Source organism: Verruconis gallopava (assembly GCF_000836295.1).
Source record: "Verruconis gallopava strain CBS 43764 unplaced genomic scaffold supercont1.8, whole genome shotgun sequence".
Classification (NCBI taxonomy): domain Eukaryota; kingdom Fungi; phylum Ascomycota; class Dothideomycetes; order Venturiales; family Sympoventuriaceae; genus Verruconis; species Verruconis gallopava.
Window position 1 is genome coordinate 833959 of NW_015622144.1, and position 22879 is coordinate 856837.

At 55.8% G+C, this 22879-nt stretch overlaps 9 protein-coding genes across 9 annotated transcripts; 5 read left to right on the forward strand and 4 right to left on the reverse strand.

Moving 5' to 3' along the window:
- Positions 1–78: 78 nt before the first annotated feature.
- On the reverse strand, positions 79–3092 carry PV09_03282 (uncharacterized protein). The gene has a single exon (XM_016356461.1). It carries the CDS (start codon positions 2172–2174, stop codon positions 915–917), a length of 1260 nt encoding a protein of 419 aa, XP_016215984.1. The 5' UTR covers positions 2175–3092; the 3' UTR covers positions 79–914.
- On the reverse strand, positions 3072–5040 carry PV09_03283 (uncharacterized protein). Its single transcript, XM_016356462.1, has 3 exons — positions 4295–5040; positions 3712–4245; positions 3072–3650 (listed from the first exon to the last, which is right to left on the reverse strand). Exons 2-3 carry the CDS (start codon positions 4181–4183, stop codon positions 3622–3624), a joined length of 501 nt encoding a protein of 166 aa, XP_016215985.1. The 5' UTR covers positions 4184–4245; positions 4295–5040; the 3' UTR covers positions 3072–3621.
- A 682-nt stretch (positions 5041–5722) lies between these two features.
- Positions 5723–7156, forward strand: PV09_03284 (uncharacterized protein). The gene is made up of 3 exons (XM_016356463.1): positions 5723–6097; positions 6259–6475; positions 6548–7156. The coding sequence occupies exons 1-3, from the start codon at positions 5892–5894 to the stop codon at positions 6632–6634; spliced, it is 510 nt and encodes a 169-aa protein (XP_016215986.1). The 5' UTR covers positions 5723–5891; the 3' UTR covers positions 6635–7156.
- Positions 7157–7219: 63 nt separating this feature from the next.
- Positions 7220–9286, forward strand: PV09_03285 (cystathionine beta-synthase). The gene has a single exon (XM_016356464.1). The coding sequence runs from the start codon at positions 7359–7361 to the stop codon at positions 8967–8969; it is 1611 nt and encodes a 536-aa protein (XP_016215987.1). The 5' UTR covers positions 7220–7358; the 3' UTR covers positions 8970–9286.
- A 318-nt stretch (positions 9287–9604) lies between these two features.
- PV09_03286 (orotate phosphoribosyltransferase) lies at positions 9605–11387 on the forward strand. The gene has a single exon (XM_016356465.1). The coding sequence runs from the start codon at positions 9999–10001 to the stop codon at positions 10692–10694; it is 696 nt and encodes a 231-aa protein (XP_016215988.1). The 5' UTR covers positions 9605–9998; the 3' UTR covers positions 10695–11387.
- On the reverse strand, positions 10932–14519 carry PV09_03287 (uncharacterized protein). Its single transcript, XM_016356466.1, has 3 exons — positions 13685–14519; positions 13547–13612; positions 10932–13484 (listed from the first exon to the last, which is right to left on the reverse strand). The coding sequence occupies exons 1-3, from the start codon at positions 13702–13704 to the stop codon at positions 11393–11395; spliced, it is 2178 nt and encodes a 725-aa protein (XP_016215989.1). The 5' UTR covers positions 13705–14519; the 3' UTR covers positions 10932–11392.
- A 1319-nt stretch (positions 14520–15838) lies between these two features.
- PV09_03288 (uncharacterized protein) lies at positions 15839–19777 on the forward strand (the record flags this gene model as incomplete). The annotated part of the gene is made up of 1 exon (XM_016356467.1): positions 15839–19777. One exon carries the CDS (start codon positions 15839–15841, stop codon positions 19397–19399), a length of 3561 nt encoding a protein of 1186 aa, XP_016215990.1. The 3' UTR covers positions 19400–19777.
- Positions 19778–20337: 560 nt separating this feature from the next.
- Positions 20338–21771, reverse strand: PV09_03289 (uncharacterized protein). Its single transcript, XM_016356468.1, has 2 exons — positions 21466–21771; positions 20338–21404 (listed from the first exon to the last, which is right to left on the reverse strand). The coding sequence occupies exons 1-2, from the start codon at positions 21619–21621 to the stop codon at positions 20541–20543; spliced, it is 1020 nt and encodes a 339-aa protein (XP_016215991.1). The 5' UTR covers positions 21622–21771; the 3' UTR covers positions 20338–20540.
- A 55-nt stretch (positions 21772–21826) lies between these two features.
- PV09_03290 (uncharacterized protein) lies at positions 21827–22675 on the forward strand. Its single transcript, XM_016356469.1, has 2 exons — positions 21827–22051; positions 22111–22675. Exons 1-2 carry the CDS (start codon positions 21989–21991, stop codon positions 22489–22491), a joined length of 444 nt encoding a protein of 147 aa, XP_016215992.1. The 5' UTR covers positions 21827–21988; the 3' UTR covers positions 22492–22675.
- Positions 22676–22879: the final 204 nt, after the last annotated feature.

The window sequence follows — 22879 nt, forward strand, 5'->3', positions numbered from 1 at the left end:
GCGCACAAGATCGTCCAGTATCACAGAGTAGAGTAAGCAGTGGCAAGAAGAGAGATTTTTCCAAAATATCAACTGACAGCGAACGTTATTGACGAATTTATCTGAAAGACCTTATATGTTGACTCGAGCAAACCATCTGAACGTGAAGCATCTTGACCGGTTAATAACTAGGGCACGTATAAGTGAAATAAGCCTCTATATCAGCCTGAAGACCCCACTTAGTGCCAACACGAGTGACCAGCCAATGATGAAGCAGTACAAACTCGAAATCACATTCACTTGCGCCTCACTGCTTTCAAGTCAGCCTAAGCCGATGATTATTATTGACACTTCGTGTATATTTAGCGAGATGGCATGGGTATACACTAGCTGCGATTACCACAAGCTATCTCTGATATCAATGTGGTCCGTCCTGGAACTGCTGGCGATAACAGTCCTTAACCAGCATGTGGATGATGCCCGGCTGTTGCAGTCCCCTCGCCCTGCAGTTCGTCGTTATCATTTCCGCCTTCTTCTTCGACTGTCCATAAACGGAAAGAAATAGACTTGATACAATAGATTGCAAAATATGTTCGGCCGATCACTGTAAAGATCAAAACATATGTCATTGCTAAGATCACCTGTATGCACGACTAGGTGAGAGAGTATCAAGATCACAAATTCAACGCTTTCACCAAGGTAAAAAACAGAACAGATCGACACACATTGCTCGAGCCACGGGGTTTACCAAAAGGAAGGGGCCCAAGAAAACATTCGTGAGTGTCATGAGCAGAAAGGATCGCAGAAGTTGCAAAAATAGATCGTTCCCGCGAGAAGCCGGCATCCAGGCTTGTGTACCATCGCTTCCTCCGGCCAACCTTGCGCAACTCTTCTATCGTTGCGACACCCTTTAAAGCAAAAGGAGTAGGAAAGCCTCACACCTTTGCGTAGTCCATGGGGTTGTACGGTGGTAAAGCCGGTTGATGAGGAGCTTGCGCGCCATCCAGTCTCTTGAGGTTGTCCTGGTTCAAAGGCTGATGTTTGTTATACTGAGGCTCCTGCTCCTCCGGCACACTTGAAAAGCTGGTTTGCGCCATGCTGGGGCTGCGCATACCGCCATCAGACAACGTCGGCGTGTACGACGTCGGCCTCGAGCTTGACTCGTTATCTGAGTGTCGGGACGAACTGTCCTGGAGCTCCGACCACCGCCGATTGGAGTCTGGGCGCGAATCGCTCGCGAGTTCAGAGATGGTCGAGTAGCGGTTCGCGGGATGCAGGTGGTTCGGCGGCGGTGCCAGCTTCTGGTCCATAGGGTATGACGGCGAAGGAACCGGCTGCACGGGCATGTCTCCAGGTAGTTCCATTGCGAAGGATTGTTGCGCCGGTTGGCCCGAACTAGACGACGTCGGGTAAAAGCCGTGCTGGCCATAGGACACTCCACCGCCATATTGCGAGCCGCCGGGTGAATACGGTGGCATGGAGCCATGCTTGTTGACGTTTTCATAGTATGACGGGTGGTAAGATCCGGATGTAACGAGAGTGCTCTGCGGCCTCGGGCTGGCGGGCGCGCCTGGCGGCAGATGGCCTGGAAAGGTCGTCGTTCTGTCGTTCGGGTTCAGTGTCTTTATCCTGCCGTTCTCGAACATGGCCTGCAGCACGCCCTCCTCCAGCAGCTCCGCCTTCTTCAGCATGCGCTCGATCAGCACCTTGGACGCCGCCATCTGCTCCTTTTTGACGAAGCTGGCCATGGTAAAATTACACTTGATCTCTACGTCTTCACGGAGGTACAGGCCTTCTGGCGGGGCGCCGATGCCCATCTCCACCGGCTCGCGCGGCTCGCCGGGCTGGTTGCCTGCTATTCTGTACTTGTTTCTCGTCTCCACGCCAGCGGGGGCGTAAACGTGTGTCTGCAGGCCCCACGGCAGGTCGTGGAAGCACCCGTTGAACTTGATCTTGCTTGCGCCCATCTTGCCGACGCCGGGAATGAACTGAACCCTTTCCTCGATCTCGTACCATGAGCTGTAGTACTCGTCGGCGGGGGCGTTGGCCGGGGGCTTGATGGGTTTGTAGCTCAGAACGAGTGGGCTGACGGTGATGATCTCGCCATGAGAGTGCAGCAGCTCAATAGCAAGCTGGCGCGGGATGTACGAGGGGATCGGCGTACACGTCGTGTAGTTTATCTTCTTGCGCATCATCTCTGCGATGTTTTCGAGTCACCGACGTTTGTGTACGTCGGCGGATGGGTGTGACTGCTTGTGTGTATGTGTGTGTGTGTGCGTGTGGAAGGCTGTCGCACGCGGGGAAAGTGAGGAAGGCGACTAATTATCCCACGCAAGGAAGAACTGGCGAAAGCGATGGCACATTCAGCCCCAGACAACAAGCGGCAAGGGAATCGCTGGGAATGGGTTCTGCGTTGCGCAAGCTGACTCTGGTGTCAGCATTTCCGCAGCTGGCCTTAGCCCGCTCCTCTCGCGCCCGCTTGACTTAATTAACTTACAGCCCAAACCAGCGGCGAATGGTCTTCGCCTGCGTCATCACGGCCTGGGATCTGCCATGCATGCCTGTTGAGCTCGCTTTGGCACACACACACACACACATTCTGATACGCCCTCGCCCTCGCCCCGATAACAATCCATCCGAAGGTCCATCCCAAAATGCATTCCTCTAGCCATCGATCGTCGGATGCCTTCCTTTCCAAAAGAGACGCCGACCGGCTCGTGGAGAAGCCGAATGTCAAAGCGCATGCGCCACGAACCCGTATTCAACAAGCGGGCCCCGCGAAAGATACCGTGGAGGCTCGTCAGCCCGTGATCGCCAGACAGCGCCAGTGGATCAAGGTAAAGACCGATTCGACGGGCTCGAACAATCCTGGAATGCAGCTAAGTCGCCCGTGTTTAAGCTTATGCAGTCCAGATTGTGGCCGCAGGGCGAGAGGCACACATTTCGGGCGTTACCACACCGTTCAGCGCGCTATTGGAAATCACATAGACATGCGTCGAATCTTGTGAAGGTGTCCAACAGGAGAATCAGCGGCCCGAAGTATTTTTGGTCCAGGCGGGTACGGCGTCCGCCCCACCGGCCAGGCTGAGCCAGCACCAGGAGCGCGCCTTAAAACCACGTACGAAAATCCTCGTCTGACTTTTTCCGTGATCTGTTAATCATGTCCGCTACGGGCATGGCGCATTGTGAAGCATGAGGAAGCAGATGAAGTACATCGTCTCCAGTCTTCATCCAGCCGCAGCGATCAACTAGTGAATTATGACGATACCACACATAAGTTAGTCCAATTTCGAGTACTGCGCTTGTCTAACGCATCTGGATATCACGTGATTCGACTTTCAACCTCGTTCTATGGCGGCATGCTCGGAGCGACGGTAACTTGGCCCTCTTCTGCCTCATACGGCCTGTGTATATTCTGCGTTTCTTGTTTAACCCGATCCTGAACAGTGCAGATTCGGTGAAGCGTCCCTCAAGCATCCTCACGCATCAAAACCGTCTGCTGATACGACAACTTTTGACATGCCTCGCCGCGCGGCCGCAACTCGCCTTCGTATTCCTGGTCGGCTTTAGACAGCACCTGATCGCCACGAACCGCCTTTATCACCGCATCAACAAGATGGGCGGCGTCGCAAACAGTGTTATTCAAATCCTTGGCTTCGGCTGTGGCACCGCTAACCCTGCAGTGAGCATGTATCTGGCAAAAGATGAGAGGTCACTTGGTGGTGAACGTACTGCTGTGTGCGGCGCCGCCCGCAAGCGTGATCCTGCCGTCACGATTGTTCCTCTTGAGATCCGCACGGGAGCCCAAACTCCATCCTGAATCCACCTGTACAACATCTCCCTGCTTGAACGCTTGAGAGGGAATGGCACGCGATACCATAGGATTCTCCCCACGCAAAGCTAGCGCAGTTGGTGCGGGTAGACGGGACCCAGCGTTCATCATCGTGTAGTCAGATTCGAAGCCCTTCGCGGCTTCAGACCCTGCGACGCATTCTCGCGTCTCCTCACGGGCTCCTTCGCAGCCGATGAGCATTGAACCGGCCACCGTTGAGCCGTCCGCGAACTGAGCGGTGACAGAATTGCCAATGTCGAAAGATGCGTGTCGCCACTTACCGTATGGAATGCCCAGTCCTTGTGAAAGTTGAGGGTCGTGCCGTACCCGAGAGACCGTCAGACGGCTTGATATCTTCCTCGGTCCTGCCATTCCAGAAAAGGCTCGCGCTGACGCCTCCGTAGTCAAAATACGGATCCACGAAGATCTCGGCGCTGCGTTCCCTCAGTTCTGGCGGAATGCATTCTTCCAGGCAATCCTTACCCTAATGTAGCGGAGAGCCCGAGTCTCTCCCCGCACAAGAGCTCGAGAACCATTGGGTACGGCCAGGACCTTGAATATTGAAGCATCCCTTGTACAACAGCCATTCGTTCGGCCATTTTTGTTTCTTCGGATCGCATATACCCTCTATGCCTTGCGCTGAGTGATTGACGTCGAGCCAAGTTTCGAGCTTAACACGGACAAAAACAAAGCTTGAGTCTTGAAGTAACCTAGTATAATAGAGTTAAGCGTCATGCTCAACGTGACTATCATCAAGGTGATAACACCGAACCAAAGAGCTCCTTAGCTCCAAATTATCCAGGCCTCAGAGACTGAATCAGATACGGCGAACTTTGAAATAATGTCAGGACAGGATGAATCGCAAAGAATAAAAAGTAATACTCGAAAAATTCCACCATTTCTTGCACATCCTCTGCTTTTGGTATGATTCGTAGCCGGTTTGAAAATACGCATACTTATGAGACTAGCGCTAGTTCAAATACGGGGTCTCTTGAAGTTCCCACTCGTCAGCGACAAAGAACTCTACGGAAAAGTTCAAGACCACTCGAGATGTTCCTTTGACAGGTAGGCCAGTACTGTCCGCTGGCAAACATTCGAATGATCTACGAAGTGTTCTAGCGTAGGTGCCTCAGTCTCTGTACAAACGCTTGTACAGCTTCAGCCGGATCCCGTCCTCATCCATAATTTCAATGCTTTCTGCTATTCCGTGTAAATATGGCTTGTCAAAGGCTGGGACTGGGTCGCGAAGGGTCCCAGGTCTGTTCCCTTGGCCACACGACAGCGCATGTCAATGGAAGGGAAGAGGCTTCGTTTCTTGGTCAAAGCTTGGCCCCTCTAGCTATTGATGAACAACAAACATTTGACATTCAGATTTGGATCTACCATCGGCATCGGCCTAAAGGCTACGATCATCCGTTTTTGTTGGCGGGGCGATTTTAAAGGCCTGCAAAGGAAAGCGCTTGCGTATTTACGTCTTCCCTCGCATTTCGCAGGCAGTGGAATCAGCAGTCAGGTGGCACGAAGAATATTGTGCGCCATATCAGTCAACCTTGAATATCGTGCCGGGGGGTCATAGCACGAGGTCTAAACCTCGTCGTCTTGTGCGACAACGGCACAAATTGTTAGGTAGAAAGGCAAATGTTATGGCTCGTCTGTAGACTGTGCCGTGGCCTTCCTTTCACTAACAAAGCCCCTCTCAGCGTTGAAGACATCTTTCGTGGCTCCAGAATCTGTTCCATTCTTGCCAGTCGATCTGGAATCCAAGCAGTGGCAGTCGCAGCCGCATGCGTGCGGGCGCAGATTGATAAACGTCGTCGAAGACTTGTGCTGGCGGGGGGCGGGGTTGAACAGGCTGAGAGCATGAGTTGGTACCCCCGTGCTAGTCCTGGCCGTCCAACAAGCCCGGCCACCAGTCCAGATCACGAGCCACAACAGAACGTCACCGCCCGCCCGTTCGGCCTTGCCTGGGCCTCTTCTTCCCGCCTCCCAACACCTCTTCTTGCTTCCGCTCTCCAGCTTCGCATACCCTCGCGACCCGTCCCTCATACAGGCTACGAAAGAAGAACAGCCGCTGCCCGCAATGAAGCTTTCCGTGCTGTTGTCGACCATAGCCTACGTCACTGCGGCTTCTGCTGCACTCGGCTGGAGCTCTTCCAACGGCGACCAGATCCGTCTCTCAGAGGACTTGCAGGTTCCCGGTTCGAACCCACTGTTGTTCTGCGAAGATCCAACGGACAATATCTTGACCATCGACAACGTTGACTTGGATCCCAATCCACCAGAGGCGTAAGTCAAGCGCTCTCGGCGACATGGGTTTGTCCTTATCAGGCCGCGTGGTTTCCAAATAGCAAGCACACTGCGTTTGGACACCGTGCAGCCGGTGGCGGGCCTCTCTACACCACTCTTCTCCCGTTGCGAGACGGCCGCGGACTAACAGCACTCTACAGTGGCAAGAAACTCTCGATTGTCGCATCGGGCACCCTACACAAAGACATCGAGCCGGGCGCTAAAGTTCACCTGCAAGTCAAGTTCGGTCTTATCACGCTTATAAACCAGGAAGCGGACCTCTGCGATCAAGTCAAGAACGTCGAATTGGAATGTCCACTGAAAGCGGGTGACTTGACTCTGACGAAGGAAGTCGACCTGCCGGCACAAATACCACCTGTACGCATGTCTCCAGCCCGATTGAATTGTGCATCGTGTTTACAAATATGAAACTGACTTAATATTATCCAGGGCAAGTATTCAGTGCTCGCAGACGTGTACACTAAGGACAAGGAAAAGATTACCTGCCTCACTGCCGATGTCTGGTTTCACAGGTGATTAAGATGGCTCTTCTCCGGCGACACGCAGAAGAATCAGCATAAAGCTGACAAGGTGGAGCTTTGAATCCTGGATGTAAAATTTGCATTGTACATCAGGCAATAGAGTGTGCTATTGTGAGGCGAGCGCTCTGGCGCGAGCATTTGGGGCATTTTAAATCTCTTCGTTCTTCGGCGAATGCGTGGCGTTTCAACATGGTTTGCACTGGCAAAGGCCTTTTCTCACTTTTCTTCGCCTTCGTGGCTTCTGGGCGACGGATTATCCTATTGGAAACACATGTGCATAGTGGGTAGCTGAAATCCAGACGTTGCTTTGAACGCGACCACAATAAGCGTACTAGCTCGAATGCATGACCGTACCTCAAGTAAGTAGGTATGTCGCTCCTTTGCAGCTTAGAAAGACTTTGTGGAGAAAGCTGCTGTTGAGGCTGGAGCGCTCACAACTTTTATCTTCGCGCGTGCAAAGTTATGCTCAGAATAGGTGACGTTTGAATTGCAATCTCATTGTCGTATTAAGTATGGGCTGAACGCGGTTATACGCGGAACGATTTGCGCATTGCAAAGTTACGATGACACCGCTTTCACGGTGACTTTTCCAACCTCCCTACATATCTCTTTTCTTGCACCTGCCTTCAATTGACACGGAAATCCTTACTTGGCGGTGTGCTGGAGGGAGAAGCTCTACTTACTTCTTCGCGTTCATTTGTAAGGAATCTCAAACAGACATGTCCACCAAGACGAAGCCCAGGATCCCACCAGTGGTCATGGATTCGATCACCCAGCAAATCGGCAACACGCCCCTCGTACGCCTGAACAAGATCCCTCAGTCTCTAGGCATACAATGTCCCGTGTACGCAAAGCTCGAAATGTTCAATGCCGGTGGCAGCGTCAAAGATCGCATCGCGCTGCGCATGATCGAGGAGGCGGAGCGCTCGGGACGCATCAAGCCCGGCGACACGCTGATCGAGCCGACAAGTGGAAACACGGGAATTGGATTAGCGTTGGTAGGGGCCGTAAAAGGGTACAAGACCATAATCACGTTGCCGGAGAAGATGAGTCCCGAGAAGGTTGCCGTGCTGAGGGCGCTGGGAGCGGAGATCATTCGCACGCCCACCGCTGCGGCCTTTGACAGCCCCGAGAGCCATATTGGCGTTGCAAAGCGGTTACAGAAAGAACTTCCGAACGCGCACATCTTGGACCAGTATGGAAACCCGGACAACCCTCTGGCGCACGAGTACGGAACCGCAGAGGAGATTTGGGAGCAGACGGAGGGCAAGGTAAAGATGCTGGTCGCAGGAGCAGGCACGGGAGGCACCATCACGGGCATTGCGAGGGGCTTGAAGAAGCATAACAAGGACGTCAAGATTGTGGCTGCAGATCCACAAGGGAGCATCCTGGCTCTGCCTGCCCAGCTGAACGAGCAGTTCAAGAACCAGCCGTACAAAGTTGAGGGAATAGGATACGACTTCATCCCAGACGTGCTGGACCAGAAGATTGTCGACAAATGGTACAAGACCGAAGACAGAGAGTCTTTCATGTATGCGCGGAGATTGATTGCCGAGGAGGGCTTGCTGGTTGGAGGCAGCAGCGGCAGCGCGATGGCAGCGATGGTGAAAGCAGTCAAAGAGATGGACGTTAAGCCAGACGACGTCGTAGTCGTCGTGCTTCCGGACTCTATTCGCAGCTACCTGAGCAAATTTGTCGACGACGACTGGCTTGCCGCCAACGACCTCCTACCCCCGACCCCGCCTGTTACACCGGCAGAGCCGTCGTCTCCAACGTTGCGTGCCAAGGATCCGTTCGCGGGTGCCACGATTGCCTCGCTGCGGCTTAAGCCTGTGACGACAATCAGCTCAGACCAAACCTGCGCAGATGCGATCGAGGTGCTGCGTGACAAGGGCTTCGACCAACTGCCCGTCTCCTCATCCTCTCAGCCGAATCGACTCGTCGGACTCGTCACCTTGGGCAACCTCCTCTCCTACATTTCCAGCAACCGCGCCTCACCAGAAGACCCTGTCAAGAAGGTCATGTTCGACTTCACGCATCTAAGCGAGGTCACAACGGACCCGACGGACACATCTTTAGTCTTGACGAAGGGGGCGGCGTCCCAGCAGCTGGGCGAGAGCGCAAAGAGACCCAAGCGCAAAGGCTTTGTAGAAATCACGAAAGACACGCCTCTTAGCGCTCTAAGCAGGTTCTTCGAGTGGAATAGCGCGGCGATTGTGACGGAGAAGCAAGCAGACGGATCATTAAAGCCTGTGGCTGTAGTCACCAAAGTGGATCTTTTGACGTGGATGGTGAGGGCGAAAAAGAGCCACGCAAACGGAAGTTCTTGAGGGATGGGTCGCGAAACTGCTTTTCCAGCTTTAAAGAGTAATTTGCCCTCAACGGGCGGTCCTCCACGGGTGGTTTGAATTTCAAGGTTGTGACGAGATGAGTTATGGCGCTGGCATGTTCAACTCGCAAACATAGAAAGCTTATGAATAGAGCATAAGGCGCCTTGAGGTGGATTCAACATGAATGCTAAGGCGTAGATGGAAAGACCATCCGTCAAGTACACCAATGACTTTGACCACTGTGTGACGGCCAAGTTTTGATTCACGAATACCACTTCTTGCTACACTGGTTTGAAACCTGTTCTACACGCTCCCCGGACCCAGCGAGAGATCTTGCTAGCTCGGATCGAGCTGGCGTCGCGAGTCCTTCGAAGCTGGATCAATGACGAAGAACTGGTATGGATGTAGAATGTAGCAATTCTCCGAATTGGGTGAGTCAACAAAGAAACCCTTTCTGGCTTCTGACCGTTGTTCCAAGAAAGGTCAGCACAAGGTTCGACCCAGCTGTCGTCGGATCGACAATTGATCGCATGTTCGAGGTACAATGCCATGCTAAGGACCTTACAAACTCACGAACCCGTCCCAACTTCTCCACCGTAGCTTACAACTATTGTCATAGCCGCCGACATCGGCAAATTTTTTTTACCCTTGCCCGAGAGCTCGTACAAAGAAGGTACTTCAGCGTCACCATTTCACAAATTCTGCAAAAGAATTCCGTACGCGGCTTGGGCTAAGAGGGAAGCAATTCCTTGACCGGAGGCACTCGTCTTTGACCCCATTGTTCCGACCCTCTTCCACCGCGAAAAGGGAAGGTTTGAGAGGGAAGACCAAGAGCGAGAAAGGAACAAAAGGAGGACTGCGGGCGGGTTTTTTTATTGTGTTAAGAAACGAGATAGCGGGCCTGAGGAAAGGAGAAGAAGAAAACTGCCAAGGTTGAAGAAAAGGAAATAAAAACGAGAACAAAAAACGACAAGGGCAAAGAAAGGACGAAAGAAAGGGAGGAAAAAAGAGGAAAGAAAAGCTTCAACGATGGCGAGCCCGATGCCGAGCTACAAGACGGAGTTTCTGCAAAAGTGCATCGCGGCGCAGGCGCTGCGCTTCGGGACGTTCACGCTCAAGTCCGGGCGGCAGTCGCCGTACTTCTTCAACGCGGGCCTGTTCCACCGCGCGGACCTGCTGGGCGCGATCTCGGCGGCGAACGCGCACACGCTGGCGGCGACCGGGTGGGAGTTCGAGGTTGTCTTCGGCCCGGCGTACAAGGGGATCCCGCTGGCGGTCGGGGCGGTGGACAAGCTGGCGCAGCTGGACGGGGCGCGCTTCGGGGCGGTGAGCTACAGCTTCAACAGGAAGGAGGCCAAGGACCACGGCGAGGGCGGCAGCATCGTCGGCGCCGGCCTGGCCGGAAAGCGCGTCGTCATCGTCGACGACGTCATCACCGCCGGCACGGCCATCCGCGAGGCCATCGACATCATCCGCCGCGAGGGCGGTCACCTGGTCGGCATAGCCGTGGCGTTTGACCGCCTGGAGAAGACGCCGGCCAAGGACGGAGAGGACGAGGCGGCCCCGCGCCGGAGCGCCATCGGCCAGGTGAGGGAGGAGTTTGGCGTGCCCGTCGTCGCGATCCTGACCCTGGACGACGTCGTCGAGTCGTTGCGTGCAATGGGCTCCCAAGAGGATCTGAAGCGGCTCGAGGAGTACAGAGAGAAGTACAGGGCCAGCGACTAGACTCTGTCTCTTCAAGACGCATCCTCTGATTACGGTAGACGCCAAAAATCATCATTCACCCATCAGTTCGCGCACATCGTGGGACGGGAACGGTCAGTACAGATATCAAATGAACTTTGCCCGAGCTTGTTCAAAACGAAACGGGGCGTAGAGGGCCATGTCCAAGAATCCATATCTGCTTTCACATACGAAGGCAAGACACCAAAAAAAAAATGAGGCGGGAACGTCTAGAAATGATAGAAAGAGAGGATCCGCCACTATGCTTTTGACCATCTGAGTGGCACCGCCGGTATTTATTTTTTTTTTTTTTTCATGTTAATTAAAAAAAAGGAATACAGCACTCATACATGTATAAGCTCTCACGTAGGAATGAAGACGAGCAAAGTCCACTTGCAGCATCCAAATGACAGAGAAGTAAACACAAGTCGATCCAAGCAATGCCCAAGAACCCATTATCCTTCCCATTATCCCGAAACACCATGCGAAAGAAGGATGAAGAGGTAGCCTTGCCAACAATCCGTGAGCGACAGCGTTCAAATAGTGAAAGAGTGAGAGAGAGAAAAGGCAGCCCAATGTCCTTCCATGGCAAAAGCAAGAGCCGCCTCCTTATGAAGATGTTTCGTAAAATAAAACAAGCCGAAGAGAAAAAAACAAGACAGATATATACATGGTAGACCGCCGGTGAAATCGAAGAGGTACTATTTGAAATCCATGGCGGCCATGCTCATCCTCTCACGGACGTTGATCTGAAATTCGAAGATGCCCTCGTCACATGCAGCCCAAAGCTTCCGCCCATCCCTGCTCATGGCCAAGCCAGCGGTCCTCAGGCCAAAAGCAGGATCGTAGTAGTCGCCTCTCGTGAAGAAGTTGCCCAAACGGGCATGATACCTTGCGGCGGTCTCGGCCGCAGATGTTCGTGTCGTGGCATTTGCACCGGTCCCGTTCGATTCCGAGGCGAGAGCACTTTCTCGGGCCCGGAGTAAGGCACGACGTCGCCGAGTGTCGGCTGGGTCGAGAGCGTTTGTGGTAGCTGCAGGTGCGGCATTGGTGGCGGTGTTGGCGGCGCTGTTGGACGCAGTGTTGGACGTCGGGTTGGACGTGGCGTGAGGTGAGGCACGGAGTGTGCTTAGCAGTCGAGAGGCCGACGAGCGGGACAGATCGATCTGATAGAGTGTGCCTCTCTCAGACGAGGTGGGTGCCTGGGCGTCATTGGAGGCATTTGCTGCCGACTCTGCCAGCGCGTCTTCGAGCTCGGCAGCACGGCTGGCGGCAAGCGAGCGCCGTTGCGTGGGTGTGGATGCGTTGGAGTGCTCATCCGTACGGTCGCGCATGAAATCCCGCATGATACGAAAGGTGGCTGGAAGAGTGCTTGTTGACGCGCTCGTTTCTTCGTTCTGTCGGGCCAGCGCTGGAAAGTCCTGCGCGAAGAGGGAAGACTGCGCAGCTGTGGATCGTCGGGACTCGTTGGCCAGCTCGGAGTAGTGTAAGCTTCGCGTCGTTGAGCCCAGGCTCGATCTTTCGTCCGGTTGAGCAGCCATCCGCAGCGACTCGAGGAGTTCACGCTCCCTTCTGGTCAGCTGCGTGTCATCCGCCAGCCGAAGCGCCGCCCGGGCCAGACTACGTCCCTCGGCCAGGGCGCGCGAGTCCGTCAGAACCAGTTCGTTGTCGATTTCAAGAGATGGATCGGCAACGTCATCCGTAAGAAGCAGTCGGTACGTCCTGAAGTTCCGGACGTATTCTCTTTCCAATTCCGGATCCCCGCGTCTTGAGAACGAGTCGGATGTGTTGACGTCCATGTCGACACGTTCGTAACCCTCATGAGCTGGATCTAACAGCAAGACCTGCACGGTTCTTAGCCCCGACCTTAAATCAGCCAGACAGACCCTGCCCTGATCCTCCGCCCAGATGAGAAGATCCCACGGATGTGGGGCGAATAGCATGGTACGGACTGCGCCAGGGATGGCACCACTGGGATGAACGTTCTCCGGCCGTGTTGAGGGCACAACGACAACGATTGCATCTTCCGCGTTCTCAAAAAAGTGCAGGGCCTCTATGTCGATCACACTGACGTAGCCGCACTCAGAAGCGACGGCACACAGGTTGCCAGACGGCGACCAGGCCGTGGTGAAGTAGCCGGTGGCCGCGATGGTCTTGGGCACATGGAGTGTGACAAAAGTAATCAGCTCCCACGAGCTGCGTTCCGAGGCATATCGGTGGGACTTGGAGTCGCTTGGCGAGAGAGGCAGCTCGGAACGCTCATAGAAATAGGCCTGCTGGTAGTCGCCCACAGCAACGAGAATTCGGCCATCAGGTGAGATGGTCGCGTGGTTGACGGCGAAAGGAAGCTCCAGCACTGTGTTTTGTGCGTGCTGTGTGAGCGAGAAGATGCGAATTTTCTTGTCGTTGTTTGTTATAACAGCGACAACATCGTCGAGCGTACCAGCCTCATCGTTTCCCTCCAGCTTGTGAATTGATATAGAGTTGACAATCTCGCGGCCGGCCTGCTCGACTTGGACACTGGGCGGGCGAGGCCGTTGGCCCCAGTTCAAGGCGTCCAGATTGGACAGCGTGTTGGTGTGGTTGAGGGTGACGACGGCGAATTGGCCGCTGTCGCCGCCGCCCACGCATATATACCCGTAGCCGGCGGCAGTGCATCGGGCCCAGAAGGGAAGACATGTGATGTGAGTGCGGACGCCGGTGGAGGTGTCGAGGGCGAAAATATCCCGCGACGAGGCATAGTAGAGGATGTCAGGTTCGGGGTTGGTGATGAAGTGACGCAGCTGCCAGTGCCTGCGGGCCGTCAGGGTGAGCTGGAGGATGCAAGTGAAGGGGGTTTGGTTTGGGAGACGTACGTTATGGGGATCTTCTCTGGGTAGTATTTGACATGCTTGAGCACAAAGGCGTCCGTCTCTCGCGTGCTTGGTGGCAGTCAGTATGATCTCTGCACGGCGTACTGGGTATTAAGGATGCGCCAAGGCAGTGCAACATACCAATAGTTGTCTACTGTCATAGTAGCGTGCCTGAAGGCCAAGCGCCCGCACTCATGCTCGAGTGGTGGCCTTCTTGGGAGGGGGGTTGCAGGCGCGGCGGATGATGTCTGCTCCGCGCGTCCTTCTGTCTTTCAATCTCTTTGCGGTGTCAAAGGCACGCCGGAGCACACGCGAGGCTGAGTGTGCACAGTTTGCAGGGCGCAGGTATGGCGGCACTCGGGGCGGTCTAACGTGAGGGGCGTGGTAGGAAAGCGGACGAGGACAAGACGGCCGCCGCTGTCGGTGATCACTACTGCGTGGGAGGCGTATGTGTAGGCTGCTATCTGCGAGTGGCAAGCGTGTGTGTGTGGGTGCGTAGTGTAGGCTGTGAAGGTGGAGAAGGAGCAATATAAGGCGTTGAGAGGCACGTCCTCTTCGCCGTCGCAGTAACTGGGCGGGCAGAGCGGATGCCTGTTTGCTGCAAGAACGGCCGTTGGTCGGTCAGGTGCGAGCGCGTGTCGGCGTGAGGGCGAATAGGACGAGGAGTACGGTGCGAATGCAGAGCAGCGTTGAGTTGTGCAGCGCAGTGCAGTGCAGAGCTGCGTTGTGACGTGACGAGTGGTCGTTTTGCGGGCGCTGGCGGTGTCGCCGTCAGGATCCATCACTCGTCGCCCCAAAGCTCAAGCGAAAAAATCCGGCCCAGGCCCATGACGTTGATTGGCGTTTGGTTTCCGCTCCTCGCCTTTCTGGCGTCGTCCACCTATCATACGGCCCAGAAATCAATGAGGCGAGCTCTGCTGCCTTCAAAGGGGAGGCGAAAAAATAAAAGGGCCAAAGATGACCACATGTGATGCTGAAGCCAGGATGGAATTCCACCCGTCAAGGCCTCCCCCATCCCTGCCCGCATGATCTGAGCCGCTTGATGCTTCGGCGTCGTCTCGGTCTCCGCAGCGGACATTTGCCAGCTCCACTGCGGCATCCTATCATTGACGAGGCCGTCTCAAGCTCTGGCAGATCCCCACCGGTGGCGGAAGTCATCAGAGCACCGAGACGCTAATGCACGCCGGACAAGGTCGAGTATGAACGCTGCCAGGGACATGAGAGCACGAGAGACAGTTGACGAGCCAAGACTACGGACGACGAGGACGATGGAGATGGGTTCCTCCGCTCTGTGGAGCGAGCGGGGACGCACTGGTGTGATCAAAGGTTGGCTAGGATGTCGACGTTTTGCCGTTGCCAGCCCATATGCGTGCAATCAAGCTGAGTTTACGGCGTCGATCTGAGTGTTTGTTGGAGATGATGTGTCTGGATTGCCGCCAGCCATCAGCACAGCGCGAGGCTCGCCTGGCATGCACCGGCGACTGCTGGGCCTTGCATCAACGGGGCGTTCGGAATATCAATGGTGTTGAGTGGTCATGTCGTCGATGCCATCTCCAGGTCGTCGTTGGCCCAGCACGGCAACGCTCCCAGACACAGAATTGGCAACGCGATCTGCGTTCTTTGTTGGCGGTTTGTTGACTTCACGATCCATTGGCGTAGGAACACACTGCATCAACGCTGGTCCAGAGTGACCACGGGCGGTGTTATCTAGCACCGTACAAATCGACAGGCTCCCTTGCTCCGTTCTCCACTGGAGATTTCCTCGTTCAAGTTCGTCGTGCTGAGAACACACCGGGAAAGGCAGGAAATAGTGTTGCTGTTTCTGGCGCGGCCAACGAGCAGAGACGGACGCAAAGCTGGTCTTCGGCTGCCGATGCGCGACGATTCCAATCCCCAATCTCCAGCACACCACCGCTTCATGGGTCGCGCGGATGTGGGAAGGGCGAAGCAAGGCTGAGGGGATATTCGATTGGCTGTGCGGCGCATCCTCACGCGCAGCCGGCGAAGACGCTATGGACGCGAAGTGATCTCATGCCGGGAGCAGACTCCTGACGACGCAGACACAGAAAAAGAAAAGGAAAAGAAACACGAGGCAACAAGTCGTCTACAGCGGACCGGCGTGCGGCCACGGACGCTGTCAGACGGGCTATCCCATCGCGCAAGTCGACCTCACCACGACGTCTTTGCTGCGTGATCGCGTCGTCTCTGCCGTGCGTGGTTGTGTGTACGTGACGTGAGAGCGCGTGTGGGCGCCGCGCAAGAAGGCCAAACACTGCTCGTGCCGTCGTCTCCATCATGGCCTACGCTCCGTCATTGCCACCACCACCACAACCACCGCCGCCGCCGCGCCCTCAGCCGTCGATCCCTCCCGTTCTCGCCCACGGCCGTCGCACCACTGCGGCGGGCGCGACATACAGCGCCACAACCACGGCCACAACCTCCGCCGCCCGCCTGACGGCCAACTTCGCAGGCGCCCCCAATGCTTCGCGACAAGACCCGTCCCAAGCACCACGGCCACCCTCGTCGCCAGCACTAAGATCACCGCGTCTCGAAGTAGTCGTTCCCGCCATGACGACGCCGCGGCCCTCGCCCAACCCTCAGCTGCGCAGGGCCTCCTCCTCTTTGAGCCTGCAGTCCGACAGGCGCTCTGCGTCGCCCGCCCTGTTCCGCAAGTCGTCCACTTCGTCTTTGCGCGGCGACGGCTCGAACAACAGCATCAACAACGGCAACGTCGGCAACAGCCCTCTTACGCCCACCAGGCTGGTCAACAGACGGTCCTCGTCGCAGCTCAACCCCAACTCCCCCCTGGCTCCCGCCGTCGAGGAGGACCCGGTCACGGAAAACACCATCGCAAGGGACTGGTTCAGGCAGGAGCTGGAAAGCCATGACAGCGCCGAGGCCGCCGTGAACACCGTCGTGATCTTGCACGAGGCCTGCTATGGCCACCGCTTTGCGCGTCCCAAGACCACCAAGGCCACCCTGGGCCTGATCGTGGAGAGACCGGAGCGCATCGAGGCGAGCACTATGGGCATTTCCGCCGCCTATGTCAGGCTGGGCGAACGACACAACGAAGGCCGCTATGCCCCAGACCCGCGCCTGCGCCCGCCGCCTCATGTGCCCTTCAAGATCCACAGGACTGCCCGCACGCTGCCCATCGACGCGCCAGCCGTCACCCACGTGCACGGCACAAAGTGGATGGACGAGCTAAGGGTCATGTGCGATGCGGCGGCAGAGAAGCTGGCCACTACAGGTCGAGAGACAGAGCGGCCGCATGACCCGTCCCAGAAGAACAAGCCCGTCTTCCACAGCGGAGACCTGTACCTCTGTCCGGAGTCACTCGCTGCCTTCGAGGGCGCCCTTGGCGGCGTTTGCGAGGGCGTCGATGCCGTCTTCACAGGCACAGCAAGTGGCACCGGACCTTCTCAGGCCTTTGTTTGCATTCGACCCCCTGGCCATCACTGCTCCGCCGACTTCCCCTCTGGCTTTTGCTGGCTGAACAACGTGCACGTGGGCATCCAGCACGCCGTGCGGGAGCATCAGCTCACCCATGCCGCCATTATTGACTTTGATCTGCACCACGGCGACGGCTCGCAGGCCATCACGTGGGACCACAACGCCAAGGTCGCGAGCATGCCCAAGAACACGCCCGCCATCAAACGCACAGCCATTGGCTACTACAGTATCCATGATATCAACTCGTACCCGTGCGAGAACGGCGAGCCCGACAAGATCACCAACGCCAGCATCTGCATTGACAACGCTCACAACCAGTCCATCTGGAACGTGCATCTCCAGCCGTGGAAGACCGAGTCTGAGTTTTGGCACCTTTATGAGACCAAGTACCTCGCTGTGTTGGACAAGGCCCGCCTCTTCCTGAAGCACCATACGGCCCGCCTACGTGCTAATCCAAATCTGCCCGCTCCAAAAGGCGCTATCTTCATCTCCGCTGGCTTCGATGCGTCTGAGCACGAGGGTGCCGGAATGCAAAGGCACAGTGTGAACGTTCCAACCGAGTTCTATGCGCGTTTCACGCACGACATAGTTGCGCTCGCTCAGGAGGAGGGCACTGGCGTAGACGGCCGGGTCATCAGCGTTCTAGAGGGCGGATACAGCGACAAGGCCCTCATCAGTGGCGTTCTCAGTCATATTAGTGGGCTCTGCCACGGACAATACGTCGCGGCTACGGCAGCGGCTGCTTCAGAGCGTCAGCCCGCTAACGGTCTTGCGGATCAGATGGCCCGCCTCACCGTCAGCGGCTCCGGGCTCAGCGGCCTGAGTGGCATCCCCGGCACAGGCCAGCTGTCGGGCATCGACGATGCCTCGCTCCAGCTGCGCTACAACGCCGAGTGGTGGACCTCAGAGCATCTAGATGCGCTTGTCGAGATTCTCAACCCCGCCCCGCAGATGCCCGCTTTAGAGGCTGTCAAGTCAGGTCGATCCAACAACTTCGCATCTCCCACTCAGGCATCCAAGATGAAGGTTGTGGACCCATCTACGCTACGGCGCAAGTCCTCCACGCAGTTCAATCGTCTTCCTGCGTCAGCTGCACCCTCGCGGCCAGCAACACCACCTCCACCTGCTGTACACTGGACTGTCGCGGCCGAAGAACTCTGCAAACTGCTCATCCCAAATCGCCAGACAAAGAGCCATACTGCCGCAGAGCTTGCGGTGCCGAAAATCAAGAAAGAGCGCGCGTCCACTGTCGGGCTTGCGACTGTGCCTACCGCACCTGCAGCCGGAGGACGCCAGCTGCGCGAGAAGCGCGGAGCCCCTCCTAAGCCGTCGCCCACACCCATTCCTGAGCAGGCAGAGCCGAGACGCGTTGTTTCAAAGGTAGGTGCGGATCGAAGACGCACGATTGCTGCAAACGAGATTGCGAGCACCGGCCCCAACGGCACGGCGAAGATGGCAGCCGAACGCCCGAGAAGAAGGTCCAGTATTGCGTCGACAGTCAGCAACCTCAGCGCGGCTCCAAGCACCACCACTGCTGCTGCCGCCGTAAGGCCAAAATTGACCACCAACAGCAGTAGTGGAAATGGCGTGCAGGTTAAAAAGACCAGGGCACCGCCCTCGACAATGACGACGATGTCGACAACAAAGCCAGCCGCTTCTGGCATGCAGAGACCCGTTGGACCTCCCCGCGAAAATAGCAGCAGGAGTGCAAACGGAGACCTTGACGCGCTTACTGCGAAGACGCAGAGGCTCAAGATCACCATGCCCTCCGACGAGGAGTATTTGGCCAGGCAAAAGGCGCGCACAGGGTCGTCAGCCCCAACGACGGCAAGATCTGCTACAACTACGGCGAGAAAACCTGCTGTGGAACCTAAAAAGGCCGTCCGACCATCCAAAGCTGCAACTGCCGCTACTAGCACTGCCGCAACCGTCGTGAAGAAAACACCTAACGTTACGACTAAAACAAAGTCTCCTATTTCCGACCTCACCCCTGAAATACCTGGTACGGGAGCTTTCCAGGTCCATCAGACACAGACCGCCACTGCTCCAGGTGCACCTACTGGCGGCCTTGGCTCTATGACTGGACAGTTTCAGCTCGAACCGGCGCCAACTCCCTCGATGACATCGGCAACATCGGTGTCCTCAGATGTGGCGCCAACATCCTCGCCCGCTGAGCCATTTTTCCCAAGCTACGGCAATGGGCTACCCGCACCTTCGAGCGTTCCTGCGCCAATGCAGAGTCAGCCAGTGTTGCCGACGTGGAACAGTACAGGCCCGTTGCCGTTTGCCGCACCGGCGCCGCCGCCGCCGTCCCAGACACATCCTCAGGTTGTGATTAAGCAGGATGAAGGAGCCGTTGATAACAAGACCGTCTGGGATGTGCCTGACACGCCCGCAAAGTAGCTTCCTTTTATGCCACTTGGCACAATGGAAATCAGGAATACCAGTATGCTGGCGAGGGGAGGCAGTTGGTCGGACAGGCCCTCAGAGTTCAGAGTATATTCGTTCTGTGTGGACAGCAGCTTGGAGATGTTTTGTTTGCAGTTTGTCGAGTTATGGTTCTCGCTTTATTTCTATATAATTTTTGACCTTGGCTTCTTAGATACCCCATCGATGCTTGGTGTCGAGTTCGAGTTGGGAGTTTTGTTGTTATTTTTACATACTATACTTCAAAGAACAGTCTTGTGGGCATGGCTGGGTTATGGCAAACAAAAAAAAAAGATCGAGAGGTGCTGCGTATTTGAAACGGTTGTCCAAATCTCTTTCTGCTCTTCTTCTCCCACTTTCGTTTTCTTTTCGTCAGCCCATCTATCGGACCCCTGGAGCAGCGTGGTCGCAATACCGACGACCACCTGGCCTTTTGGAATCTAATGTCTTTTTCACGCGACGCAGGTGGGATACGTCCACAAGCCGGGCTTGACTGTTGGATGGAAGATGGAGTCGACAAGGCTCGTCGACAAAAGTTGAACTACAAGCAAGCCAAGCAAGCCGTCTCCTCCTTGAATGCGCACACCCTTGCCTCACTTATGCTCGACGGGCGGACCTACGGAAAGGCTCGGTGCAAAGGATGGTTCATGCGGATTTGGCGGTCGTGGACGACCGGTTGGACAGAATTCGTTGGCAAAGCGACTACGTTATGCAGAGCGATCGCGGTGTCGCTCAAGGTGATTCCCGAGCGGGAAGGTCTCGATTCAAAGATAGGCGATGGTAAAAGTTTCGCCTGGCGACGGCTAGCCGACGCCATACTTTCTGCATCGCTGTCTCGCGCGATCACGAAGAGACAAAGGAGAAAATATTATTATTAAAAAAAAAAAAAAAAAAAAAAAGAGGGAGGGGGGGAGGGGAAGATGGTGAAATTGATATGCGTATGGTGCGGCCTGATGCAGGACGGAGTATGATTAGCAACTGGTAGAAAGTAAATAATACATGCATCTGTCCTGAAGACAACTTTTCTGACCTGTTTCTCACATGGCTTCTACTGCTTTTCGTCTCGAACACGCCGAAACAGTCACAATGAGAGTTCGTGCGCTCCGTCCGGTCAGGCTCACTGCTTCTTCGCCTCCCTCTCCGCTTTCCTCAGCGCTCTCTTCCGAATCTGCTCATGCATGACCTTGTTCCTGCCCAGCACAAATGTTCCCATCTGTCCGCCAGGGGCAAGGTTGGTGATGACCCATTGCATCAACGCGTGGCTCCACCACGGCGTGCTCGTGTAGGCAATGTCCTGGCTGCCAGCCCTGACGCCGATCTTGCCCAGCGCCGCGCGCACGAAGGCCTTGGGGCTCGGAACGAGCAGCGACGTCTTCCTGATCTTAGACATGGCCGACACGACCAGGTGAGACTGGATGACTTGCACGTGCACGCCGTGAGGCGCCAGCTCCGCGGCCAGCGCGACGGACCAGTGCTGCAGGAAAGCTTTGGAGCCGGAGTACGTGGCGAGGTACGGGGTGGGGAAGACGCCGCCGAAGGAGGCCATGGTCAGGATGAGGCCGCGCTTCTTCTCCACCATCCTGGGCGCGACCAGCTTGGTGATGCGCAGCGTGCCGGTGACGTTGATCGTCACAATGTCGCGCATCTCCTCGTCGCTCGTCTCCAGGAATGAGACCGGAATGCTGTGGCTGAGCCCGACATTGTTGACCAGGATGCCCACGTCCAGCGTCTTGACCAGCTCGCCCAGCAGCGTGTAGTCGGCCTCGTTGTTCTGGGCAAAGTCCATGGCAAAAGTGGAGACCTCGACGCCTCCGTACGTCTTTTTGATGTCCGCCGCGAGGGCCTCGAGCTTGGACTGGGTGCGCGAGATGAGGAGCAGGTTGTATCCCTTCTTCGCGAGCTGGAGGGCGAATTCTTTACCGATGCCGTCGGAGGCGCCCGTGATGACGGCATAGCTGCCTTTGGGGGCGTAGCGGGTAAGCTGGAAGAGGATACGTTAGCAAAGACGGCCTGTAAGTACGTCGGCGTAGGAGCGGGCGTACAGAAGCGCCTGGAAGCACAAATGTGCCCAGCAAAAAGCCCCCCCAGCGCAGCAGCTGATAACTCAACGCGACGCCCCCGATCAGCGCGAGAACGAAGAGACCGAGCTTCGTCTCGGTATTGTTGAAGTCGAGCTCGTCGACGTAGGGAATTGCCATGGTTGCGGCGGCGGGACAGCAGTAGGTAGAGGCCAGACACAACACGACAGAGAGGTCGATAGATGATCGAAGATGGGATTGAATCTGATGTTGAGGGAGGGATTTTCCCTGGCGCACGACAATATATCGGAGGCTTAGTTTAACACAGACAAATGTACAATGGACAATTTCGTTTGACGCAGGCACGCACAACCCAACATTTGGCCTGGACCCTGACGATCCCTGAGCCTTTCAGCTGCTGAACGGAGCTTGTTCTTGGAACTACAGCTCTGACGCTGGTTACAATTGCGTGTCCGCACCACTACGAGCCGCTTTTCAGGCCATCTCATACCTCTCCCTGCGGCAGCAGGTCAGACAGGCTCTGATCATGGACTCGTTACTGCGATACCTTCCCCAGCACGATGGGCTTCTTCCGAAGTGGCTCCTGTTCGTATGTCCTGATATACCCCCTGCGCGCCGCATCTTGATACTGGCTGCTAACCATTGTAGGTGTCGCTCGTCTCCGTCCTCAATAGTGTTCAAGCGTACGTCTCCCTAAAGCCCACCCAGAAGGTATACTGTGGTCCTGCGCCCGCCAAAGCCGCTACTCCAGCCGCGGCGACCTCGCCCGTCACGCCGCTCTCAGCGCGTACCTTCGGGACCTGGACTTTGCTCTCGAGCGTGATCAGACTGTACGCCGCGTACCATATAAGCAACCCGCAGGTTTATGAGCTTGCTTTTTGGAGCTATGGCGTCGCGTGGGTCCACTTCTTCACTGAATGGTTGGTTTTTGGCAGCACCCGCATGGGCGCTGGCTTGGCTGGACCCGTCGTGGTGGCGAGCAGCAGCTTGTACTGGATGTGGTCTCAATGGGGATACTATGTGAAATGATTCTATACACCGGATGAGAATCCAAGCAAGGTGAACAAGGGTCACGTATGTAATTGAGATTCAGGATTATAGAATTGACGACATCACTGGTCGCCTAGCAGACGTTACCCACTCAATTGTGCCTCAGCGATGCCCATAACAACCTTTCCACTGGTTGCACTCCCCAGCTCTAGCTCCTGTTGGCCATTTTCTCACTCTTTTGATATCTCTTCCTGGTCGCAATATGTAGAAAGCAAGCCAGACGAAAGTCTTGTTATACTATGCAATGTGCTTCGAGAGAATATTAGGGCGCAAGGCATATCCTGGTAAGCTAAGAATTACTTCGTTTTCCTGTAGTAAACGAATGGAAGAAACCGATCTCATTTGTCGAGAACTAGACATAAGTCCG

Bases quoted from the DNA above. Each gene is read 5' to 3' on its own strand.
- PV09_03285 (XM_016356464.1), top strand. From the start codon at position 7,359: ATGTCCACCAAGACGAAGCCCAGGATCCCACCAGTGGTCATGGATTCG.
- PV09_03290 (XM_016356469.1), top strand. From the start codon at position 21,989: ATGGACTCGTTACTGCGATACCTTCCCCAGCACGATGGGCTTCTTCCG. The intron at 22,052-22,110 runs GTATGTCCTGAT...TAACCATTGTAG, and splicing joins TTCCGAAGTGGCTCCTGTTC to GTGTCGCTCGTCTCCGTCCT.
- PV09_03289 (XM_016356468.1), bottom strand. From the start codon at position 21,621: ATGGCAATTCCCTACGTCGACGAGCTCGACTTCAACAATACCGAGACG. The intron at 21,405-21,465 runs GTACGCCCGCTC...ATCCTCTTCCAG, and splicing joins TTGTGCTTCCAGGCGCTTCT to CTTACCCGCTACGCCCCCAA.
- PV09_03287 (XM_016356466.1), bottom strand. From the start codon at position 13,704: ATGACAGTAGACAACTATTG. The intron at 13,613-13,684 runs GTATGTTGCACT...ACTGCCACCAAG, and splicing joins ATGACAGTAGACAACTATTG to CACGCGAGAGACGGACGCCT. The intron at 13,485-13,546 runs GTACGTCTCCCA...GACGGCCCGCAG, and splicing joins CCAGAGAAGATCCCCATAAC to GCACTGGCAGCTGCGTCACT.
- PV09_03284 (XM_016356463.1), top strand. From the start codon at position 5,892: ATGAAGCTTTCCGTGCTGTTGTCGACCATAGCCTACGTCACTGCGGCT. The intron at 6,098-6,258 runs GTAAGTCAAGCG...AGCACTCTACAG, and splicing joins GATCCCAATCCACCAGAGGC to TGGCAAGAAACTCTCGATTG. The intron at 6,476-6,547 runs GTACGCATGTCT...AATATTATCCAG, and splicing joins TGCCGGCACAAATACCACCT to GGCAAGTATTCAGTGCTCGC.
- PV09_03286 (XM_016356465.1), top strand. From the start codon at position 9,999: ATGGCGAGCCCGATGCCGAGCTACAAGACGGAGTTTCTGCAAAAGTGC.
- PV09_03282 (XM_016356461.1), bottom strand. From the start codon at position 2,174: ATGATGCGCAAGAAGATAAACTACACGACGTGTACGCCGATCCCCTCG.
- PV09_03283 (XM_016356462.1), bottom strand. From the start codon at position 4,183: ATGGCAGGACCGAGGAAGATATCAAGCCGTCTGACGGTCTCTCGGGTA. The intron at 3,651-3,711 runs GTACGTTCACCA...CTGCAGGGTTAG, and splicing joins GGGCGGCGCCGCACACAGCA to CGGTGCCACAGCCGAAGCCA.